This window comes from Schistocerca americana, chromosome 7, assembly GCF_021461395.2.
Source record: "Schistocerca americana isolate TAMUIC-IGC-003095 chromosome 7, iqSchAmer2.1, whole genome shotgun sequence".
NCBI classification, from domain to species: Eukaryota; Metazoa; Arthropoda; class Insecta; order Orthoptera; family Acrididae; genus Schistocerca; species Schistocerca americana.
This window is the reverse complement of record NC_060125.1, coordinates 476,506,880-476,532,048: the sequence shown is the minus strand read 5'-3', so window position 1 is coordinate 476,532,048 and position 25,169 is coordinate 476,506,880. Positions and strand designations below refer to the sequence as shown.

The 25,169-nt window shown below is 46.7% G+C and overlaps 1 protein-coding gene across 1 annotated transcript in view; it reads left to right on the top strand.

Moving 5' to 3' along the window:
* The window catches only part of LOC124623027 (bumetanide-sensitive sodium-(potassium)-chloride cotransporter), a 239,889-nt gene that overhangs the window by 171,818 nt on the left and 42,902 nt on the right, over nt 1–25,169 (top strand). Inside the window, exons 11-12 of the mRNA XM_047148819.1 lie at nt 9,810–10,021; nt 21,570–21,811. Coding sequence (XP_047004775.1) covers nt 9,810–10,021; nt 21,570–21,811 — 454 coding nt within the window. The remainder of the gene's footprint in view (nt 1–9,809; nt 10,022–21,569; nt 21,812–25,169) is intronic.

Below are 25,169 nucleotides of genomic sequence, written 5' to 3'. Positions count from 1 at the left end.
TGCGACCGTAGCAGTCGCACGGCTCCGGACTGCGCGCCTAGAGCCGCGAGACCACCGCGGCCGGCCCAGGCTTCTGAACACAGTGCAACATGCAGGTATTGTGTTAGCAGTTTTGCAATCCTTTCGATGTGACTGCGAAACAATACATCAAAATGACGAGATGAGGACTGTACTGGTTTGGATTTAGTTTGTTACCAGACTGTAGCGCCTAGAACCGCACGGCCACTCCGGCCGGCGTTAACAGTCAGTTCTGTTGTTCAATTTGTACCAAGTAACATGATTGGAAAGTGGACAGTCGGCTATTTATTTTTCAAATCCAAATTTCATTAACAAGTAGCCTTCGGATACGTCGTGAATTGCGGAACTTGATGTACTCGGACCGAGCCAAGCGCTAGATCTAAGAAGCTGACCCAGCTCGACAATTGAGGCATCGGCAGCAACGACGGCGTGAACCTACCAACTGCTGAGTGTGTGTGTCAGATGGGAAGTGGGAGCATTATTGCTCTAAAAGAGATCTGAATAACTAATGTGACCTTTTTCAAACTAACAGCATCACTCGTTGACAACATTTAAAATACAGGCCAAATGAAAACTTTCAGCTGATTAATGATTTAAAGGCTGGAGCAGAAATGCATCCAATAGTCATTAAAGAGAGTCTTCAAGAAAATAAAATTCTGCCCCCAATAAAGATTAGATGGAAAGGCAACTACGCATTCACGCAAAACAAACATTTGCAGTAGAGTGGTTATGTATGAGGGCCATTCAGTAAGTAATGCAACGCTTTTTTTCTGAGAGCGGACTGGTTTTTTTCAGGCTTCCAGTGTGTAACATTTTTCTCCACTCTTTCAGCTACAAAACTCTTATTTTTCACCATAGTCTCCGTTCAGAGCGACGGCCTTACGCCACATTAATGGGACGTCCTGTATGGTTCATTGTACTGGTCGACGTCGGAGCCAGCGTCTTGCTGCATCAATAACCTCCCCACTATCCACGTACTGTTTCCCATCCTTCATTAGGCCAAACAGATGGAAGTTGGAAGGTTTGAGATCCGGGCTATAGAATGGACGAGGAAGAACAGTCCAATGACGTTTTGTGAGCTCCTCTTGGGTGTGCAGACATGTGAGGCCTTACGTTGTCACCGAGAGAGAAGTTCGTTTGCATTTTTGTGTCGACGAACACGCTGAAGTTGCTTCTTCAATTTCCTGAGGGTAGCACAATACACTTCCGAGTTGATCGTTGCACCGTGACGGAGGAGATAAAACAGAATAACCCCCTTTTTTTTTAAGAAGAGGTGGCTTGGCGCACCTCATGGATTGCCTTTTTGCTTTCAGTTCAGAGTGATGAATCCGTGTTTCAACGCCGGTGTCGGTGTTAGACAAAAAAATTTTGCGAATAGCCTCGTAACGCGCAAGCGATTCCACACAGATGGTTCTTTGTGGCTCGTTATGGTTTCCTGTTAGGTGGCGAGAAATGCAGCAGGCACACACCCAAAAGGTGTGCCATGCAGCCACGTAATACAACTGTTGAACAGTTCCTTCATCATGCCAATTCTCGGCCACACACTGCAGGGGCAACGTAGACACTCCACAACGTATCCGGTGAGAAGTGTTTGATCACCCGCAATACAGTCCGTAACTGGCTCCCCCTGGGTCTCATCTCTGCTCGCAAGAACCGCTGGCTATGAAGACAAAATTTTTCCACAGACAACGAGCTGCAGAGCAGAGCAGATAACTGGCCGAAAGTACAGGCGGCTGCTTTCTATGACGAGGATATTGGAAAGTTGATACAACACTACGACAAAACTCGAAGTTGGAGCGGCGACTATGTAGAGAAGTGGGTGGAAGGTGTACCTAACTCTTGCAAATAAAACGTTTCTGGTTTTCACTGTGGTTTCCATTTCGCGACCGATCGGAACTCACTTTCTGGACAACCCTCGTATTTCGGCAAAGTTCTGTAAAGGTTCACAGCCACCATAACAAAATAGCGGCGAGACCGGCTCCGCACTAAAGATATGCTATAATTTACCGTGAACGTCCAGACAATCTAATGACCCAAAACGCGTAGTACTTGCTAAAGCTATAGGGTTTACCGTTTAGCCCATCATTGCTAAATGTGGAATTTAGTAGCATCACAATCATTTCTTGACAATGGTTGGACTTCTACAGGACGGCCCAGGAGTAATGGTCAATCTGGCTGATGGACAAGTGTGTCAGCACTGCCAAAAGAGACGTCCAGTTGAGCAGCGAAGTGTTTTATTGTGATCCATCAATCACTTCGAATGAGAGTCTCTGCGCGTTCCATCAGCTGCCCAGCACGCGGAAGATCGGACATGTTTGCGAGACCCTGTTGCGATGATGAGACGCCTCGCCCAACAGCTCACCGTGTTTTTCTTCACTGTTAGGTCTCTGTATACATTATGCAAGCTCCTATGAATATCTGCCATGCTTTGAGTTTCCGCCAAAAGAAGCTCAATGACAGCTCTCTGCTTGAGACGCATCTCCATTACAAATGTCACTTTGAAGGCTACGTACAGTACCGCCAACTACCGGAACTTCATGAAACTATAGGGGCTGACGTCCCACAACAAATTTCACATTATTTCAACACAAATTGGCCAAATAAAAAAAATGCGTTGCATTACTTATTGAACACCGCTTGAATATAACATTTTACATGTACCCCGTTAGTAATAATACACTCCTGGAAATTGAAATAAGAACACCGTGAATTCATTGTCCCAGGAAGGAGAAACTTTATTGACACATTCCTGGGGTCAGATACATCACATGATCACACTGACAGAACCACAGGCACATAGACACAGGCAACAGAGCATGCACAATGTCGGCACTAGTATAGTGTATATCCACCTTTCGCAGCAATGCAGGCTGCTATTCTCCCATGGAGACGATCGTAGAGATGCTGGATGTAGTCCTGTGGAACGGCTTGCCATGCCATTTCCACCTGGCGCCTCAGTTGGACCAGCGTTCGTGCTGGACGTGCAGACCGCGTGAGACGACGCTTCATCCAGTCCCAAACATGCTCAATGGGGGACAGATCCGGAGATCTTGCTGGCCAGGGTAGTTGACTTACACCTTCTAGAGCACGTTGGGTGGCACGGAATACATGCGGACGTGCATTGTCCTGTTGGAACAGCAAGTTCCCTTGCCGGTCTAGGAATGGTAGAACGATGGGTTCGATGACGGTTTGGATGTACCGTGCACTATTCAGTGTCCCCTCGACGATCACCAGTGGTGTACGGCCAGTGTAGGAGATCGCTCCCCACACCATGATGCCGGGTGTTGGCCCTGTGTGCCTCGGTCGTATGCAGTCCTGATTGTGGCGCTCACCTGCACGGCGCCAAACACGCATACGACCATCATTGGCACCAAGGCAGAAGCGACTCTCATCGCTGAAGACGACACGTCTCCATTCGTCCCTTCATTCACGCCTGTCGCGACACCACTGGAGGCGGGCTGCACGATGTTGGGGCGTGAGCGGAAGACGGCCTAACGGTGTGCGGGACCGTAGCCCAGCTTCATGGAGACGGTTGCGAATGGTCCTCGCCGATACCCCAGGAGCAACAGTGTCCCTAATTTGCTGGGAAGTGGCGGTGCGGTCCCCTACGGCACTGCGTAGGATCCTACGGTCTTGGCGTGCATCCGTGCGTCGCTGCGGTCCGGTCCCAGGTCGACGGGCACGTGCACCTTCCGCCGACCACTGGCGACAACATCGATGTACTGTGGAGACCTCACGCCCCACGTGTTGAGCAATTCGGCGGTACGTCCACCCGGCCTCCCGCATGCCCACTATACGCCCTCGCTCAAAGTCCGTCAACTGCACATACGGTTCACGTGCACGCTGTCGCGGCATGCTACCAGTGTTAAAGACTGCGATGGAGCTCCGTATGCCACGGCAAACTGGCTGACACTGACGGCGGCGGTGCACAAATGCTGCGCAGCTAGCGCCATTCGACGGCCAACACCGCGGTTCCTGGTGTGTCCGCTGTGCCGTGCGTGTGATCATTGCTTGTACAGCCCTCTCGCAGTGTCCGGAGCAAGTATGGTGGGTCTGACACACCGGTGTCAATGTGTTCTTTTTTCCATTTCCAGGAGTGTAGTTGCTACACACTGAGATGACAAAAGTCATGGAATATCTGCCGATATCGTTTCGGACCTCCTTTTTCCCAGTGTTGTGCAGCAACTCGACACGGCATGGACTCAACAAGCCGTAGAAAGTCCACTCCATAAATATTGAGCCATGCTGCCTCTACACCCGTCCATCATTGCGAAAGTGTTCATGGTACAGGATTTTGTGCACGAACTAGTCTCTCGATTATGTCCCATAAATATTCGATGGGATTCATGTCAGGTGATCAGGGTTGCCAAATCATTCGCTCGAACAGTCGAGAATGATCTTCAAACATAGTCGCAAACAACTGTGCTCCAGTGGCATGCCGCATTGTCACCAATTACAATTGCATCATTGATGGGAACATGAAGTCCACGAAAGGCTGCAAATGGACTCTTGTTTGCCGAACATAATCGCTTCCAGTCTATGATCGGTTCAGTTGGACCAGAGGACCCAGTACACTCCAAGTAAGCACAATCCACACTATTACGAAGCCAATACCAGCTTATTGACAACTTGGATCCATGGCTTCTTGAAGTTTGCGCTACACTCAGACCTTACCATCAGCGCTTGCCAACTGGAATCGGCCGTGTATAATCAGACCACGATTTTCCAGTCGTCTACGGTCTACCTGATATGGTCATGAGCTCTGGGGCAGCGCTGCCGGCGATGTCATGCTGTTAGCAAAGGAACTCATGTCAGTCGTCTGCTGCCATAGTCCGTTAACGCCAGAATTCGCTGCACTGTCTTAACGGATACGTTCGTTGTACGTGCAACATTGATTTCTGCATTTATTTCCCTCAGTATTGCTTGTCTATTAGCACTGCCAAATCAACCCAGATGCTGCTGTTCTCGATTGATAAATGAAGGCTGTTGGCCATTGTGTTGTCCGTGATGAGCGATAATGCCTGAAATTTGGTATTCTCAGCACACTCTTGACACTGTTGATCTCCGAATATTGAATTCTAAAGATTTCCGAAATGGAATGTTCGATGCCCTTTTATACCTTGCGTACTCGATACTACCGCCGCCTGTATACGTGCATATCGCTATTCCACGGCTTTTGTCACTTCAGAGTACATTAACTGGTAGCAGCAGCAGCCGCTCTTAGCTACTCCCAAACTGCTTCTTAAGCTGGAGTGCTCACTCAATACTAGTTAACTGCACTTATGCTCATAAATTAAGGATAATTGCAGAATGTGGTGCCACACAACGTGGCACTACACAAAACTGGCGCTAGTAGCATAGGCACATGGGGAACACACACGCCACAGATCTGTAAGTCCACGGTATTGATGATAAGTTGAGAAAACCATCCCGAAACACACGTGCTACAAAACGCCACTGTTTCCTGCGCATGTAGCCTGACATCAGTATGGGATATGATCACCATGCACACGTACACAGGCCGCACAACGGGTTGGCATACTCTGGATAAGGTGCTCGAGCAGCTGCTGGGATATAGCCCCCTATTCTCGCACCAGTGCCTGTCGGAGCTCCTGAAGTGTCGTAGGGGTTTGAAGACTAGTAGCGATACGTCGACCAAGAGCATCCCAGACGTGCTCGATGGGGTTTAGGTCTGGAGAACAGGTAGGCCACTCCATTCGCCTGATATCTTCTGTTTCAAGGTATTCCTCCACGATGGCAGCTCGGTGGGGCCGTGCGTTATCATCCATCAGGAGGAAGGTGGGACCCACTGCACCCCTGAAAAGGCGGACATACTGATGCAAAAAACGTCCCGATTCACCTGACCTGTTACAATTCCTCTGTCAAAGACATGCAGGGTTGTACGTGCACCAATCATAATCCCACACCACACCGTCAAACCACGACCTCCATACAGGTCCCTTTCAAGGACATTAAGGGGTGGTATCAGGTTCCTGGTTCACGCCAGATGAAAACCCGGCAAGAATCACTGTTCAGACTATACCTAGACTCTTCCGTGAACATAACCTGGGACCACTGTTCCAATGACCATGTACTGTGTTCTTGACACCGGGCTTTACGGACTCTCCTGTGACCAGGGGTCAGTGGAATGTAGACTGTGTGTCTAGAGACAACTGTTCCAGTGGCTGCGGTAAGGTCCCAAGCAAGGCTACCTGCAGTACTCCGTGGCCGTCTGCGGGCACTGATGGTGAGATATTGGTCTTCATGTGGTGTTGTACACTGTGGACGTCCCGTACTGTAGCGCCTGGGCACGTTTCCTGTCTGCTGGAATCGTTGCCACAATCGTGAGATCACACTTTGTGGCACACGGAGGGCCTGTGGTACGATCTGCTGTTTGACCAGTGTCCAGTCGCCCTAGTATTCTACCCTCATAACGTCATCAATATGTGTTCTTTGAGCCATTTTCAACATACAGTCGCCATTAGCACGTCTGAAAACGTCTGCACACTTACTCTTCACCGTACTCTGATATGCACCAACACACCTCTGCATATGTGGACTGCTGCCAGCGCCATCGTGCGACGACCGCAGGTTAAATGCACTGCATAGTCACACCCCGAGGTGATATAAACCCACGAACCGCCCACCAGAGCGTTGTTTCACCATGTATCAGCATTATCCTTAATTTATGAGCATGAGTGTACAGTGGCAATAAAGTCTCCTAGAACTATGCCAGTAGCCATTTATCTCATCACTCAACTATTGGGTTATAACCTTCTTACACTAAGCGGCACTAGTGTATCATAATATGGATGTTCAATTTAGAGTGCAGTCTTAGACCCTTTATAAACAGTCAGACATTAACCTTGAAGTTTTTCCGGTATACTGAATATTCTATGAGGTTTCAGGATTGCAGCTGGATCTTGTTGACTTCTTGCCACAATACTTTAGCTAGCAGCTGATGAGCCATCAGTGGCTTACAGCTGGAAAAGGCTTAGGACCCGGTTATTTCTTTAATTTCTTCAGAGAGAAAACATTACATTCAAAGTGACACATCTGGCGGCATCTGACGTTCACTTTTAGCGCCGCGAGCGCGCTTTCTAACAGAGGGCGGACATGTAGCGTCACCTTTAAGCATGCGTCTGCGCGCCACAGATGGAACAGTATTTGCGGTGTGGATTTCGATATCGGATGGTCCTGTAATGACCGTCAGTGTGCATGTGTCTCCACATCAATTTTTGCTATAAAGCTGTCTCCAGAGATGCACTCTCACTTGAAGATGGCTGAACAGTTTCCAACTGAAATACTGTGGCAAGAAGTCAACATGATTCGGCTGCAATTCCGAAACCTCATAGAATAGGCGTTAACCTGATCAACACTGACAGTATAACATCTTATTAAAGTCAGCGCCCTAACACTGATGTATCACCAGTAGAGCTTCAACAGCACTCCCTGTAGGATTTTGACGCTGAGAGCACAGGATACCTACTGAGCAAGGCGGTCAACCTCGATATCAAATGCAAGTTGTTCCTTACAATCAGTTGCCAATAATCAAGACAAACCAGGATCACAGCTTTGGAGCCACAGAGGGTGGTTGCTATCTAGAAGAGAGTACAGGCATCACAGAGTGTACTGAATGCTGCATTTTAACTATCAGTACTTGGTGACCTGTGGTCATCTTGTTGCGCCATTAGTATAGCTAGTCTATTAGGGGTTCCTAAGCTATTAACTTACGTAGGTATGGAAATACCGTGTGGCTAGGGCCTCTCGTCGGGGAGACCGTTAGCCTGGTGAAAGTCTTCGATTTGACGCCACTTTGGCGACCTGCAAGTCGATGGGGATGAAATGATTATGATAAGGACAACACAACACCCAGTCCTTGAGCGGAGAAAATCTCCGAACCAGCCGGGAATCGAACCCGGGTCGTTAGGCATGACATTCTGTCGCGCTGACCACTCAGCTACCAGGGGCGGACATTTACGTAGGTTATTAATTAATACTAAGATAGGCGCATACGTGGCCCGATGTGCCGCCCCACAATGATAATATTGGTTCTTGAGCAAAAAACTTGGATAACCACTGAATTCTAAACAAAGCATGTTGGCTGCAAACAATTCGAAAAGTGAAATGAGCTCTACCTAAGAACTTACCAGGCAGATATACACTACTGGCCATTAAAATTGCTACACCAAGAAGAAATGCAGATGATAAACGGGTATTCATTCGACAAACATATTATACTAGAACTGACATTGATTACATTTTTGCGCAATTTGGGTGCATAGATCCTGAGAAATCAGTACCCAGAACAACCACCTCTGGCCGTAATAACGGTCTTGATACGCCTGGGCATTGAGTCAAACAGAGCTTGGATGGCGTGTACAGGTACAGCTGCCCATGTAGTTTCAACACGATACCACAGTTCAACAAGAGTAGTGACTGGCGTATTGTGACTAGCCAGTTGCTCGGCCACCATTGACCAGACGTTTTCAATTGGTGAGAGGTCTGGAGAATGTGCTGGCCAGGGCAGCAGTCGAACATTTTCTGTATCCAGAAAGGCCCGTACAGGACCTGCGACATGCGGTCGTGCATTATCCTGTTGAAATGTAGGGTTTCGCACGGATCGAATGAAGGGTAGAGCCACGGGTCGTAACACATCTGAAATGTAACGTCCACTGCACGTCAATGCGAACAAGAGGTGACCGAGACGTGTAACCAATGGCACCCCATACCATCACGCAGGGTGATACACCAATATGGCGATGACGAATACACGCTTCCAATGTGCGTTCACCGCGATGTAACAAAACACGGATGCGACCATCATGATGCTGTAAACAGAAGCTGGATTCATCGACAAAAATAACGTTTTGCCATTCGTGCACCCAGGTTCGTTGTTGAGTACACCATCGCAGGCGCTCCTGTCTGTGATGCAGCATCAAGAGTAACCGCAGCCATGGTCTCCCAGCTGATAGTCCATGCTGCTGCAAACGTCGTCGAACTGTTCGTGCAAATGGTTGTTGTCTTGCAAACGTCCCCATCTGTTGACTTCGGGATCGAGACGTGGCTGCACGATCCATTACAGCCACGCGGATAAGATGCCTGTCATCTCGACTGCTAGTGATACGAGGCCGTTGGGATCCAGCACGGCGTTCCGTATTACCCTCCTGAACCCACCGATTCCATATTCTGCTAACAGTCGTTCGATCTCGACCAGCGCGAGCAGCAATGTCGCGACACGATAAACCGCAATCGCGATAGGCTACATACAATCCGACCCTTATCAAAGTCGGAAACGTGATGGTACGCATGTCTCCTCCTTACACGAGGCATCACAACAACGTTTCACCAGGCAACGCCGGTCAACTGCTGTTTGTGTATGAGAAATCGGTTGGAAACTTTCCTCATGTCAGCACGTTGTAGGTGTCGCCACCGGCGCCAACCTTGTGTGAATGCTCTGAAAAGCTAATCATTTACATATCACGGCATCTTCTTCCTGTAGGTTAAATTTCGCGTCTGTAGCACGTCATCCTCGTGGTGTAGCAATTTTAATGGCCAGTACTGTATTTAACGATTGTGGCATACTTATATATATATCCGCCACACGTTGTCAGCAGAAACCAGAGTATCCCCCTTGTGGCTGCTGTTACAGCCACAGTTTCCGAAGATCGTTCCTGTTACAAAAAAAACGATGTTGTTCATTTTTGAGTTAACTGTTGGCAAAAGAGAAAATGGCCTTTCAGTACATAGTGAAAAGTAGTCCTATATATTGTCCATTCCATTTGTTACAGACGCAAACTGGGGCAGCTCAACACAGGCGCAGACATATAAGACGGCACTGCACAGCGCGTACAAGCTGTCCAGTGTGGGCGACCACGTGAAGAACTACCGTCCGCAGTTGCTGGCGCTCACGGGCCGACCTCAGGACAGACCCCCGCTGCTGGGGCTCGCCTCGCTCATCACCAAGGGCCACGCACTGCTCATCTGTGGCGATGTGCTGCAGGTATTCTAGTACCTACATACAGCAACCTGCTCTGCTCATCTGTGGCAACGTGGCTGCGTGTGTTCTAGCACCCAAATACAACAACCCACTCATCGTCAGCGACTAGCTGCAAGTATTCTAGCACGTGATTCAAATACCCTGCTCATTGACGCCAATGTTGTTGTGGTCTTCAGTCCAGAGACTGGTTGGATGCAGCTCTCCATGCTACTCTATCCTGTGCAAGCTTCATCATCTCCCAGTACCTACTGCAACCTACATCCTTCTGAATCTGTTTAGTCTATTCATCTCTTGGGCTCCCTCTACGATATTTACCCTCCACGCTGCCCTCCAATACTGAATTGGTGTTCCCTTGACGCCTCAGAATATGCCCTACCAACCGATCCCTTCTTCTAGTCAAGTTGTGCCACAAATTCCTCTTCTCCCCAATTCTATTCAATATTTCCCCATTAGTTATGCGATCTACCCATCTAATCTTCAGCATTCTTCTGTAGCACCACATTTCGAAAGCTTCTATTCTCTTCTTGCCGAAACTATTTATCATCCATGTTTCACTTCCATACATGGCTACACTCCATACAAATACTTTCAGAAAAGACTTCCTGACACTTAAATTTATACTCGATGTTAACAAATGTCTCTTCTTCAGAAATGATTTCCTTGCCATTGCCAGTCTACATTTTACATCTTCTCTACTTCGACCATCATCAGGTATTTTGCTCCCCAAGTGACAAAACTCATCTACTACTTTAAGTGTCTCCTTTCCTAATCTCATTCCCGCAGCATCACCCGATTTAATTCGACTACATTCCATTATTCTCGTTTTGTTTTTGTTGATGTTCATCTTATATCCTCCTTTCAAGACACTGTCCATTCCGTTCAACCGCTTTTCCAAGTCCTTTGCTGTCTCTGACAGACTTACAATGTCATCGTCGAACCTCAAAGTTTTTATTTCTTCTCCATGGATTTTAATTCCTTCTTCGAATTTTTCTTTTGTTTCCTTCACTGCTTGCTCAATATACAGATTGAATAGCATCGGGGAGAGGCTACAACCCTGTCTCACTCCCTTCCCAACCACTGCTTCCCTTTCATGTCCCTCGACTCTTATAACTGCCACCTGGTTTCTGTACAAATTGTGAATAGCCTTTCACTCCCTGTATTTTACCCATGCCACCTTCAGAATTTGAAAGAGAGTATTCCAGTCAACATTGTCAAAAGCCTTCTCTAAGTCTACAAATGCTAGAAACGTATGTTTGCCTTTCCTTAATCTATTTTCTAAGATAAGTCGTAGGTTCAGTATTGCCTCAAATGTTTCAACATTTCTACGGAATCCAAACGGATCTTCCCCAAGGTTGGCTTCTACCAGTTTTTCCACTCGTCTGTAAAGAATTTGTGTTAGTATTTTGCAGTGGTGGCTTATTAAACTGATAGTTCGGTAATTTTCACATCTGTCAACACCTGCTTTCTTTGGTATTATATTCTTCTTGAAGTCTGAGGGTATTTCGCCTGTCTCATACATTTTGCTCACCAGATGGTAGAGTTTTGTCAGGACTGGCTCTCCCAAGGCTGTCAGTAGTTCTAATGGAATGTTGTCTACTCCCGGGGACTTGTTTCGACTTAGGTCTTTCAGTGCTCTGTCAAACTCTTCACGCAGTATCGCCCTTGTATAGACCCTCTGTATACTCCATCCACCTTTCCGCTTTCCCTTCTTTGCTTAGAACTGGGTTTCCATCTGAGCTCTTGATATTCATGCAAGTAGTTCTGTTTTCTCCAAACGTATCTTTAATTTTCCTGTAGTCAGTATCTATCTTACTCTTAGTGAGATAAGCCTCCACATCCTTACATTTGTCCTCTAGCCATCCCTGCTTAGCCATTTTGCACTTCCTGTCGATCTCATTTTTGAGACGTTTGTATTCCTTTTTGCCTGCTTCATTTACTGCATTTTTATATTTTGTCCTTTCATCAATTAAATTCAATATCTCTTCTATTACCCAAGGATTTCTATTATCCCTCTTCTTTTTACCTACTTGATCCTCTGCTAGCTTCACTATTTCGCCTCTCAATATGCTGTAGTTTTTCTGGCCCTCACGTCCAGTACCCACTTAATCTCCAGTGATGAGTTGCTGATATCTGTCACCTGCATCCAATACCCTGCCTATATGCGTTGATGTGCTGCAGATATTCTTCCATCCACTTCCAATAACCTGCTCATCTGTAGCGATGTACTATGTATAGTATCCTGCCCACCCGTCTAATATAGAGAGCCTAGGAAACTGTTTCCTCGGATCGCTAGACAACAATTCAAGCAGATCTTATTAATGGAGTTTATTACAGTAAGTTAAGTTGACAATACTTAACTTTGCGTATTCACAAAGGTGTGTCGCAAGCAAATGGCGATAGGCAAACTATCAGTGTCCTTCGGTATATATAATTTAAATGCAAGCAAAACGAAACAGTTCATAAGTCATTGCTGTAGCATTTGTATGACGGCTCTTCTTCCACTGCAGCCGCGGCTAGGTTTATTCTCGAATCAGAAACATACAAATTTACAGTTGCCATACACATCAATCAATATATACACACAAATTGTATTTATATTACATGTGCCCAGTACTTTGCAACCTCCAAGGCGCTTGAAGTGGCTTGCAGGAGATCAATCTTCGTGCAGGATGTAGGGCATAAAAGGCATTGGAGCATGTGGCTTGTGGTTTGTTCTTGTCCACAATCACAGGACGTATCTTCTGTTAAGAAGCCCCATCTCTTCAGGTTGTCTCTGGATTGTCCAACTCCTGATCGTAATCTGTTTAAAGATTTCCACACCAGCCAGCTCTCGTTGTGTCCAGGTGGTAGTTCTTCAGCTTATGGCGTCTGCAGGTGAGGCGTAGACTTCTCCCATAACTCCAGCCTTGCCTTCTCTGGTGAAATGGTGAGCTTCTCGGATGTTCTCAGGAAGCTCTTTCGCGATCTCAGCCGTTGCTGTGGTGGATTATGTCCATGCAGTGGATGGGCACTGTCCTGTTCCACTTTCAGTCTCTCCTTGTTGGCAGCCACTGTTCTGCGTACCCATGGTGGCGCTATTCCAGCCAGGCAGTAGAGCTTATCAGTTGAGATAGGTCTTAAGCAACCTGTGATCAACCTGCAGATTTCGTTGGGAGCAATGTCTACTTGTCTGGCGTAAGATTACCTGTACCAGACTGGAGAAGCATATTCAGCTACATGAAAGGAGCCTCCACGAAGATTGCAATGATTTCCGACCAAGATAGGACTTGCAATCGGGCGTACCCTGTGCGTCAGGTTTCTCTGGCGGCTGATCCTTTCACACCAGAAACATCATCTTGGTCCTTTTCAGGACCACAGTTGACCACCATATCGATGAATATAGAAGGTATATCATTACCAAAAGAACAACTGTTACAAACAAATGTGCGGCTAGTGGGGCAGCGCTTATGTTTTCTTCGTGTAGATGCCGCTCCAGTTGTGGTGTCGACCTAGCGTACTATCGGCTGACGTCATCTCACAGCCCTCTCTGCACTTCCGTTCTTCATCGTCGTTGTGCCGGAACACTAAGGGGAAAATGTCTCCCACATCCAACCATTTCATCTGCAGTGACTTACTGCAGCGGTATCTAATAATCTGAAGTTAAAATCTTCTGGGCTCTTAGGCCGCGTCATGTTTCTTCTAAAATGTTCGACGTTTCGACCCCTCTGCTGGGATCTTCCTCAGGATCTTTTGGTGTCCACTACTGCTAGAACAAGTGGACACCAAAAGATCCTGAGGAAGATCCCAGCAGAGGGGTCGAAACGTCGAACATTTTAGAAGAAACATGACGTGGCCTAATAACCCAGAAGATTTTAACTTCAGTGACAAGGGCCACAAAAGCCTGCAGACTTACATCTAATAACCTGTTCATGTCGGGCGACATGCTCCAGTTATTTTATCGCCTACATCCAACATTCTGTTCTGTTCATGTGCAGCGATGTGTTGCATGTATTCAAGCACTCGTATCTACCCTCCTTGATAGCAGTGGTATGCTGCAGGTAATCTTACACTTGCATCAAGAATCCTGCTCATCTGCAGTGACACGTTGCTTGTATACAGGCTGTCCCAAAAAGAACGACCCGATTTTAAATAGAATTATTTATTAGGAAGGAGGGCTTAACACCAACAAATTGCATACTATATTACTCAGAAAAGACAGAACTTTATAAAAATCCATCATAAATGCTCAATACGTCCTCGATTGGCTGCACAGACTACGTCTAGGCGATAGCCGAATTCATCCCAAACTGAGCGTAAGGTGTCTTCTGTCACTGAAGCTACAGCAGCCGAAATTCTGGTTTTTAGTTCATCAGTGTCACGAGGTAAGGGAGGAACGTTTAGCACGAAATTGAATATGAACCACCCACTGAACTGTGATTACTGATTGAGTACGACTAAATTCAATAAGACAATATGCCTTCTGAAACTTCCCGGCAGATTAAAACTGTGTGCCGGACCGAGACTCGAACTCGGGACCTTTGCCTTTCACGGGCAAGGTTCGCAGGAGAGCTTCTGTAAGGTTTAGAAGGTAGGAGACGAGGTACTGGCAGAAGTAAAGCTGTGAGGACGTGGCGTGAGTCGTGCTTGGGTAGCTCAGATGGGCCGGCAGAGTAGCTCAGCGTGTTCGGTCAGAGGGTTACGTGCCCTCTGTAATAAAAAAAACTGAGTTAATCGATCAACAACGAACTTCAATGGCTGTCTTAAGACGTCCGCCCCGAGCAGATGCAACAAACAAAAGCAAACAAAGTGAGATTAAAAAAAAAAAAGATGGTAGAGCACTTGCCTGTGAAAGGCGTAGGTCCCGAGTTCGAGTCTCGGTCTGGCACACAGATTTAATCTGCCAGGAAGTTTCGTATCAGCGCACACTCCGCTGCAGAGTGAAAATCTCATTCTGGAATACGCCTTCTGTTGTGCGGACGCCATATTGCGCGAGACTGGCTGCACGCTCCTGGTCAGCGCTCGTAGCGACATCTAGCAGTTTTTTTCTTGAAACTCTAGACCATGCCGATTACATCTAGCGCTGTTTCAGTTACCTAGTGACATTTGTCTCAATATTATTACAAGCTAAAATCGGGTCATTCTTTTTGGGACACCCTGTATTATCTCCCACATCCAATACCGTAGTCGTCTGTCTTCCGGCGTAACGACAAGCGACGGCACGATTATCAAGAACGGAAGAGCAGAGAGGGCTGTGAGATGACGCCAGCCAATAGCACGCTGACGAACTCCTCTCCCGGACGGCACCAAGACAGGAGCGGCCTCTACACGAAGAGAATACAAGCGCCGCGCCGCCTAGCCCCGGCGGAGTGGAAGACGAGCCGTCATACAAACGCTACAGCAGTGACTTATGAACTGTATTGTTTTGCTTGCATTGAAATTGTGTTTCGAAGGACATTGATTATTTGCATGTCACCATTTGCTTGCGACACACCTTTGTGAATAGGCGAAGTTAAGTACTGTCAGTTTAACTCACTGTAATAAAATCCATTAATACACTCCTGGAAATTGAAATAAGAACACCGTGAATTCATTGTCCCAGGAAGGGGAAACTTTATTGACACATTCCTGGGGACAGATACATCACATGATCACACTGACAGAACCACAGGCACATAGACACAGGCAACAGAGCATGCACAATGTCGGCACTAGTACAGTGTATATCCACCTTTCGCAGCAATGCAGGCTGCTATTCTCCCATGGAGACGATCGTAGAGATGCTGGATGTAGTCCTGTGGAATGGCTTGCCATGCCATTTCCACCTGGCGCCTCAGTTGGACCAGCGTTCATGCTGGACGTGCAGACCGCGTGAGACGACGCTTCATCCAGTCCCAAACATGCTCAATGGGGGACAGATCCGGAGATCTTGCTGGCCAGGGTAGTTGACTTACACCTTCTAGAGCACGTTGGGTGGCACGGGATACATGCGGACGTGCATTGTCCTGTTGGAACAGCAAGTTCCCTTGCCGGTCTAGGAATGGTAGAACGATGGGTTCGATGACGGATTGGATGTACCGTGCACTATTCAGTGTCTCCTCGACGATCACCAGTGGTGTACGGCCAGTGTAGGAGATCGCTCCCCACACCATGATGCCGGGTGTTGGCCCTGTGTGCCTCGGTCGTATGCAGTCCTGATTGTGGCGCTCACCTGCACGGCGCCAAACACGCATACGACCCTCATTGGCACCAAGGCAGAAGCGACTCTCATCGCTGAAGCCGACACGTCTCCATTCGTCCCTCCATTCACGCCTGTCGCGACACCACTGGAGGCGGGCTGCACGATGTTGGGGCGTGAGCGGCAGACGGCCTAACGGTGTGCGGGACCGTAGCCCAGCTTCATGGAGACGGTTGCGAATGGTCCTCGCCGATACCCCAGGAGCAACAGTGTCCCTAATTTGCTGGGAAGTGGCGGTGCGGTCCCCTACGGCACTGCGTAGGATCCTACGGTCTTGGCGTGCATCCGTGCGTCGCTGCGGTCCGGTCCCAGGTCGACGGGCACGTGCACCTTCCGCCGACCACTGGCGACAACATCGATGTACTGTGGAGACCTCACGCCCCACGTGTTGAGCAATTCGGCGGTACGTCCACCCGGCTCCCGCATGCCCACTATACGCCCTCGCTCAAAGTCCGTCAACTGCACATACGGTTCACGTCCACGCTGTCGCGGCATGCTTCCAGTGTTAAAGACTGCGATGGAGCTCCGCATGCCACGGCAAACTGGCTGACACTGACGGCGGCGGTGCACAAATGCTGCGCAGCTAGCGCCATTCGACGGCCATCACCGCGGTTCCTGGTGTGTCCGCTGTGCCGTGCGTGTGATCATTGCTTGTACAGCCCTCTCGCAGTGTCCGGAGCAAGTATGGTGGGTCTGACACACCGGTGTCAATGTGTTCTTTTTTCCATTTCCAGGAGTGTACGATTTGCTTGAATTGTTGTCTAGCGATCCGAGAAAATAGCTTCCTAGGAACCCTATATGAGGCGAGTGGACAGAACCCAACAATCTGTGTTACATACTACAATTATTCTAGCACCTGCATCCAATACAATACTCATTCCAGCAATACCTGTTTGTATGTCGCAATGTGCTGCAGATGTTCTATCACCTGCATTCGACACCCTACTCTGTTCATCTGTGACGATATGCTGCTTGTATATGAGCAAACAAATACAATACGACGCGTCGGTATGTTTCATTTATTCAAGCAACAGCTTCAAATGGTTCAAATGGCTCTGAGCACTATGGGACTTAACATCTGAGGTCATCAGTCCCCTAGAACTTAGAACTACTTAAACCTAACTAACCTAAGGAAATCACACACATCCATGCCTGAGGCAGGATTCGAACCTGCGACCGTAGGGGTCGCGCTGTTCCAGACTAAAGCATCTAGAATCACTCAGCCACACCGGCCGGCCCAACAGCTTCCAATAACCTATGTGTATGTCGCCATGTGCTACAGGTATCCATTACCCTGCTCATGTCTGGTGATGTGCTAAAAGTATATTATGTCCGACATCCATTTACTTGGTTACAGGTATCCTAGCTCCTAAATCTAATACCTTACTTCTCTGGGGCAACATGCTACAGGTAATTGGGAGCCCACATTCAACAATCTGCTGATCTCCAGTGATGTGCTGCACGTATTTGAGCACTCATGTCCAGTAAACTTCTCCTCTGTGGCGATGCTCTGCAGGTATTCTAGTGCTCGACATCCAATACTCTTCCCATCTGCGGCGATACGCTGCAGGTACTTTAATCTGATGAGAAAAATGCATGCAGCACATGGCAGAGAATGGATATACATTGTGACACAATCTAGAGCAGATTATTATGTGACGTTATAAATACACTCCTGGAAATGGAAAAAAGAACACATTGACACCGGTGTGTCAGACCCACCATACTTGCTCCGGACACTGCGAGAGGGCTGTACAAGCAATGATCACACGCACGGCACAGCGGACACACCAGGAACCGCGGTGTTGGCCGTCGAATGGCGCTAGCTGCGCAGCATTTGTGCACCGCCGCCGTCAGTGTCAGCCAGTTTGCCGTGGCATACGGAGCTCCATCGCAGTCTTTAACACTGGTAGCATGCCGCGACAGCGTGGACGTGAACCGTATGTGCAGTTGACGGACTTTGAGCGAGGGCGTATAGTGGGCATGCGGGAGGCCGGGTGGACGTACCGCCGAATTGCTCAACACGTGGGGCGTGAGGTCTCCACAGTACATCGATGTTGTCGCCAGTGGTCGGCGGAAGATGCACGTGCCCGTCGACCTGGGACTGGACCGCAGCGACGCACGGATGCACGCCAAGACTGTAGGATCCTACGCAGTGCCGTAGGGGACCACACCGCCACTTCCCAGCAAATTAGGGACACTGTTGCTCCTGGGGTATCGGTGAGGACCATTCGCAACCGTCTCCATGAAGCTGGGCTACGGTCCCGCACACCGTTAGGCCGTCTTCCGCTCACACACCAACATCATGCAGCCCGCCTCCAGTGGTGTCGCGACAGGCGTGAATGGATGGACGAATGGAGACGTGTCGTCTTCAGCGATGAGAGTCGCTTCTGCCTTGGTGCCAATGATGGTCGTATGCGTGTTTGGCGCCGTGCAGGTGAGCGCCACAATCAGGACTGCATACGACCGAGGCACACAGGGCCAACACCCGGCATCATGGTGTGGGGAACGATCTCCTACACTGGCCGTACACCACTGGTGATCGTCGAGGGGACACTGAATAGTGCACGGTACATCCAAACCGTCATCGAACCCATCGTTCTACCATTCCTAGACCGGCAAGGGAACTTGCTGTTCCAACAGGACAATGCACGTCCGCATGTCCTGTGCTCTAGAAGGTGTAAGTCAACTACCCTGGCCAGCAAGATCTCCGGATCTGTCCCCCATTGAGCATGTTTGGGACTGGATGAAGCGTCGTCTCACGCGGTCTGCACGTCCAGCACGAACGCTGGTCCAACTGAGGCGCCAGGTGGAAATGGCATGGCAAGCCGTTCCACAGGACTACATCCAGCATCTCTACGATCGTCTCCATGAGAGAATAGCAGCCTGCATTGCTGCGAAAGGTGGATATACACTGTACTAGTGCCGACATTGTGCATGCTCTGTTGCCTGTGTCTATGTGCCTGTGGTTCTGTCAGTGTGATCATGTGATGTATCTGACCCCAGGAATGTGTCAATAAAGTTTCCCCTTCCTGGGACAATGAATTCACGGTGTTCTTATTTCAATTTCCAGGAGTGTGCATTTTCATCACCTTACATTCAAGGATTAGGCTATTCTATATTCTGAACTCACAAGCAGAATCATTCCCTTCACTTCTGAGGTCTTTCAGCACCTCTTTTCCCATTCAGCTTGCAGTTCACGGCCTTCTTGGGAATTCTATGACCTGTCTTTCTCATGAGTTGTTGTCGTCAATGTTCACAATACTTTCGAATTTTTAAAGTCATGTTGAAAATATTTCATTCTGTTCTGATATCTTTATTTCTAATCATGTCTCTTTTGTGCAGCCCTTCCTCCTACTCACGAATCCACCGGGGACTGAACCCTGAAAGAGTGGTTCAGTGTGGGGTGGCGGAGGGGTGAAGTGGACTGCGGTAGTCATCGTGGGGTTGTGGACCACTGCGGCTGCGGCAGGGACGGAGCCTCTCCGTCATTTCTAAGCTCCCAGTTAACATACAATTCAATACAATACAATACAAAGTATAGGTATTCACATGCCGTGAGCTACAATGCTTTTTCACCCCCACCCCTTTGACTAGTCGATGGTTCTTGCCTTCCCCCCCTCCCCCCCCCCCCCACCCCAGCTATTCTTTCCGTTTGCTTAGCAGGAGATGTTGAACATATACAGATGCGCGTACAGTATGATTAGAAACAGTCAGAAAAGCTGGTAAGGATGTTGCAGGGTAGGGTTTGTTCAGAAATAACTGTTAAGAAAAAAATTCGATACGTTGCACCATTTCCGAGTTAATTAGTAATGAAGATAGTCATGAAGCCGTTGCGTGTGCAAATTCAAGTGGTCCACTAGAGACGGTGTCGCCAAACGTTGTCTTCATTTGGTTCCCTAAGACCGACCGAGATAGGGATCCAAAAATTGAACGTGAGGCGATATTAAGAATCGAATCCAAGCCAAAGGCTGAGTAGTCTTGTGCACTGTCATCTACACTATGAGAATAACTGACACTAGTCATATCTGGCAGCACCTTTGAAATCTGCGGGCGTTAATGGCTTGATGGGCTAACTTCAATACTAATGAAATCGGAAACGGCACAACGTATCAAATTTTTTCTCGTGACAGTTGTTTCTCAGCAAAACCTAACCTGCAACATCCTTACAAGCTTTTCAGACTGTTTCTGACCACCCTACATACGTAAATACCTTTTTACATTATGTATGGATATCGGAGACAAAATCGAAACATACCATAGCCTAAGTAAGAGATTCGAATCAATTTTTGATCCGGATTGGCATTATTTTCATCATATAACTACAAATTTTTAAATTGTATTCTTTGCATACTTTGTTCAGCTGGTGTGCTATCTCTCAAGGTAATCCTTATTCTTCGAATAATAGCGACATAATCTGCAAAGAGAAGCAATTTTAGGCACTCATCATTCGCTGTCTAATTTCAATGTTTGTTTTACTGTTCTGTGTATGAAGAATGAAATCAATGTATATATTGAAAACAGTAGATGTCAGTCTACACCCTTGTATTGCACCTTGGTTAATAACTATTTCTTGTGATCGATTCCTGCCTGTGTTTATTACAGTTCGTGTATTATTACAAAGTCTTTTTAATACCTGCATTAAGTGATTTTCACAACTGGAGTTATGTCGACTTTGTGATTTTGGCTGATTTGATGGCACGTTTTATCTGCTTAACCCTAGCAATACCAATGTATTTTCTTTGACGCGCTTTGCCAGGCGGCAGAGGATGGTAACTTCATACCCACCAAAAAAATTTGAAAAAAGACAGAATTACGTAATTGTTGTTGACTTGATACTGATGTGCAAATAGGATCCAGAACCTGAAAATATCTTTTAGCCCACTTTTAGCAATACCGAGACTCTTTCAGTAACGTGTACTACCAAGGAAGTGGGGGTGGAGGGCACTTCATGACCACCACATAAAATTAAAAAATGAAAATTTCGTTAGGTTAATTGTTGTTAACTTTTACTCACAACATGCTTTTTACAGAAACGTTGATGTGTAAATAGGGTCCTGAACTTGAGCCTACCAAATATTAAATTCATTTGGGAAAGTGACAGCTACTACTAAGACTTAAATTTTTGGGTTAAATTTAAATGGAAAATTAAAATCATTTATAGAATCTGGGAGAACACTTCATTAAAAACAATAACTGTTTTTTCTAGAAATTTTAAAATATAAAGTAACTAACTAGATTACAACATTTTCGAGGGTTAATAAGTACAATTCAGTAACAGTGTTGGATATCTCAATACGACGGCACCGCTGAAGCAGGCAGCTGTTCTGTCGACAGACGCAGCTGACGCACCGTGCGAGGGAGAGGCGGCTACGCGCAGGATCTGCGACGCTGCGCGCGCGGCGCACGAAGGCGTTCTATGCCGTCGTGGATGGCCTGCCCTTCGAACAGGGAGCACGGGCACTGATGCAGAGCGCCGGCATCGGCAAGCTCCGGCCCAATGTGCTGCTCATGGGCTACAAGCAGGACTGGCAGAGCTGCCCCGCGGACGACCTCATCGCCTACTTCAATGTCCTGCAGTGAGTACTGCTGCCAGCGGTGTGGCAGGTTTGTGGCGGGCGGAAGAAATGATGGTGGAAACAAGAAAAGGGGAAGAAGGAGGGAAAGGATTGGAGGGCATTAAAATAGGAATGACGTGGAGTTGTATCAGGAGGAATCGTGTGGAGGTTCGGGTTGGGGAATCTTGAGCAACGTTTTCATAACGTCTACCTTTCCCTGGTGCAAAGACCCTTTTATCTTGCTGTCGGCTACTATCTTGTCTGATTTAGCCCTTTAGTGATCGACTGACGGGGCAACCCCGACCGCATAGATATCGCATTAGACTCGCACGTTGGGTCTTCGAACTTCGTTATCTTACATGGCGGGGCTCTCTCCGCTGTATTGTACTGTAGTGTTCTGACATCTGTCGGCAAGCAATCTAACTAACTATGAGGAAACGCGTTTGTCGAACGCATCCCGCTGTTGTTTTATTTTCACGTTTCTAGTTCACCCCGAAGGTGGTGTTCGGAATCATAACAATAAAAATGCCGAATTTATGTGATAATCCTAACGCGATGTTAGAAGTATTGGATGAAAAATGTGATTTGAGCGATGACAACAGTAATTGTAGTTCGCAAAAGCGGGACAGTGACAATGAAAATACAGAAATTTATAGAGATGAACACACAGAGTCTACAAGTAGCGCTGACACTGACAACGAGCCTACTTTTGATGGATGGCGAAAATGCGGGAATAAACCAGTCTTCGCAAAAACCAATTTCACTGTTGTAAATGGATTCAAACATCTCCTCAATATCCTAATGAGATACTAGATGTTTTTATGTTGTTTTTTACGCATGAACTGATAACTGTGATAACAAAAAATACAAATGAGTATGCTGAAGCTTAAATAAAAGAAAACAATTAATCACTGAAGCAAAGATTCGGAGGGTGTTACTTGTGACGAAATGAAAGTATTCTAAAGCATAATTCTGAATAAGGGCTTGAATCCTAAGCCCATTATTCAGAAGTACTTCACTGAAGAATGGACACAAAAGTGGCCATTGTATAAAAAAGTATTCAGTTCTGAAAGATATTTTTTTATACTTCTTGGATGTTCCATGATGGCTCAATTGCAGGACATTGTCCAACTGGAACTGTCATAAGGGGGATCTACAATGAATTGATAGTGCAGTTCTTTGACATCAAGTTCAGAGAATTTTACATTCCAAGTAGGCCCACAACCATTGATGAGGGCACTGTTTGGTTCAAGGGACGTGTCATTTTCAAATGTTAAACAATCCGAACAAGTGAACGAAATTGGGCATGATCATTTAGGTTTTGGCTGGGAGTCGAACAGCGTATGCAGTGGGATTTGGACCATACTTTAGAGTGACTACTACACAGGCATTGCCAACACCACAAACCCCATGTACAAGTAGAATAGTTATACATTTGTGTGACAAACTTACAAATGCTACTGGTAATGCGAGTTTTTACCGTCTCTATGTGGACAGATTTTACACTGGGTATGATTTCACTGTGCAACTGCTTACATAACTAGTACAAGTCAACAGAACAGGAAAGGACTACCAGTTGAATTGACCAAGAAATTGAAATTGAAACAGCATGAAGTTGCTGCCTACAGGAAAGATGCGAAAGTAATGTCATTGGCAGAGGAAGATAAACGCAACGTTGTCACTCTAAGTACTTGGCACAACACGTACACGCTAATGAGGGGCGAAAAATAACCAGAGATTCCTAAAGCCTGAAGTCATTTGTGACTGTAATAAAAACATGGATGGAGTGGAGATATCTGACCAGAATTGTGTATCCTACAGCTTCAACAGGAAATCAATAAATTGGTAGCATAAGATGTTTTTCTGGCTACTGGAGACAGAAGTAGTCAGTAGGTGCACTTTGTGCAATCTGGATGCTACTTCCAACGAGAAACCCAAGTTGAGCCACAAGAAATACAGTGTCACTTCTGAAAGCTGTGGTTGAACTAGTATAGAACACAACTGGAAGAAAGACAGAAGGACCATCTACTTTTGATGATGAGGAGAGGCTATCCAAGCAACCACACGCCATATACTCCAATGAAACGAGTAACAGTAAGGATTTTGCTGTTTGCATAACAGGGAGATGAAAAGTAGTAGAAGGGAAACTGTTTACTATTGCAACACATTCCAGAAAACCAGGACTCCATCCTGGTGAAAGCTTTGAAATGTACCACATGTTGAAGAAATGTAGGGCCTAAATGATGATACACATGAAATGAAAGACAAAAATGACATGTTCACTGTTATAATGTATGTGTAATTTGTTTTACTGTGTAGTTATTAGATAGCCTCAGCATATTTCACTACCTGTAACAGAGGTTCTTTTTAGTGCAAATATCACAAGTGCAGTGGCATTATGAGTGAAAAAAATCAAGTGGAAAAGGTTAAAGCAGTTGCCATTTAGCAGCTAGTGGGCTCGACTACTCTTGCCAGCAGCATGCCAGTGGAAACTTTTGAGTTGTCTGCTCCCTCTGTCTTGCCACTTCCATTGCAAAAAACCATTGCGACTATGGCTTCTCAAGTAGGAAACTTATCTTGATGCAAAATTTTCAGCTATTTCAAGAAAAACCATATTTCTGGCTCTATGAGATGTTTTCAAAGATCCATACCATATCCGAATCAACACAATTTTACATCTTTTTTTTCATTGGATACAAACTTTGACATTCATACTTGTTTAGTGTTGACAAAAATAGCCATTTCTCTACTGCCTGACAAAAAAAATTAAATACCCAGAACAGTAAGGATGAAACTAAATGAAACATCATGAGTTGAGAGGGTATGTATCTAATGTTATTTCAGTGATTACAAATTTGAGTCAAATTTATGAAGCACTTGGTAGTATGGGCCCATTTATCACTATGACTTTTCACCAATGTGGCATGTATGCACGCACTGATTTGCTTGGAAAGAGTGACAAAAAGTCTCTGTATCGGCCCCTGAGGAAAACTGGCCCACAACCACTGTCACTGGCCCTTGAGGTCCTGGATACCAGCACTCAAATGAAGTAGACATCTGAGCTGATCCCCCACATATTCTATTGGAGACAGACTTGGGGATTTTGCTGGCCACAGGAAAACTTCATCATATTGCAGAAAGTTCTTAGTGACATGTTCTAAGTGCAAACATGCATTGTTCTGTTGAAAAATAATGCGTGAGGGTGCAATATGTCCCCTCATTCATACTATCCATGACCCAAAGTGATACCTGTTGGTTTCCTGCACCGTGACACAGCTGAGTCTCCAAAACATTGGATGAACAGGACCTTTCCTCAGGCCATCACCATTCTCACTTATGACGGGCATCTACGGCAGTGCAGAACCATGATTTGTCGCCA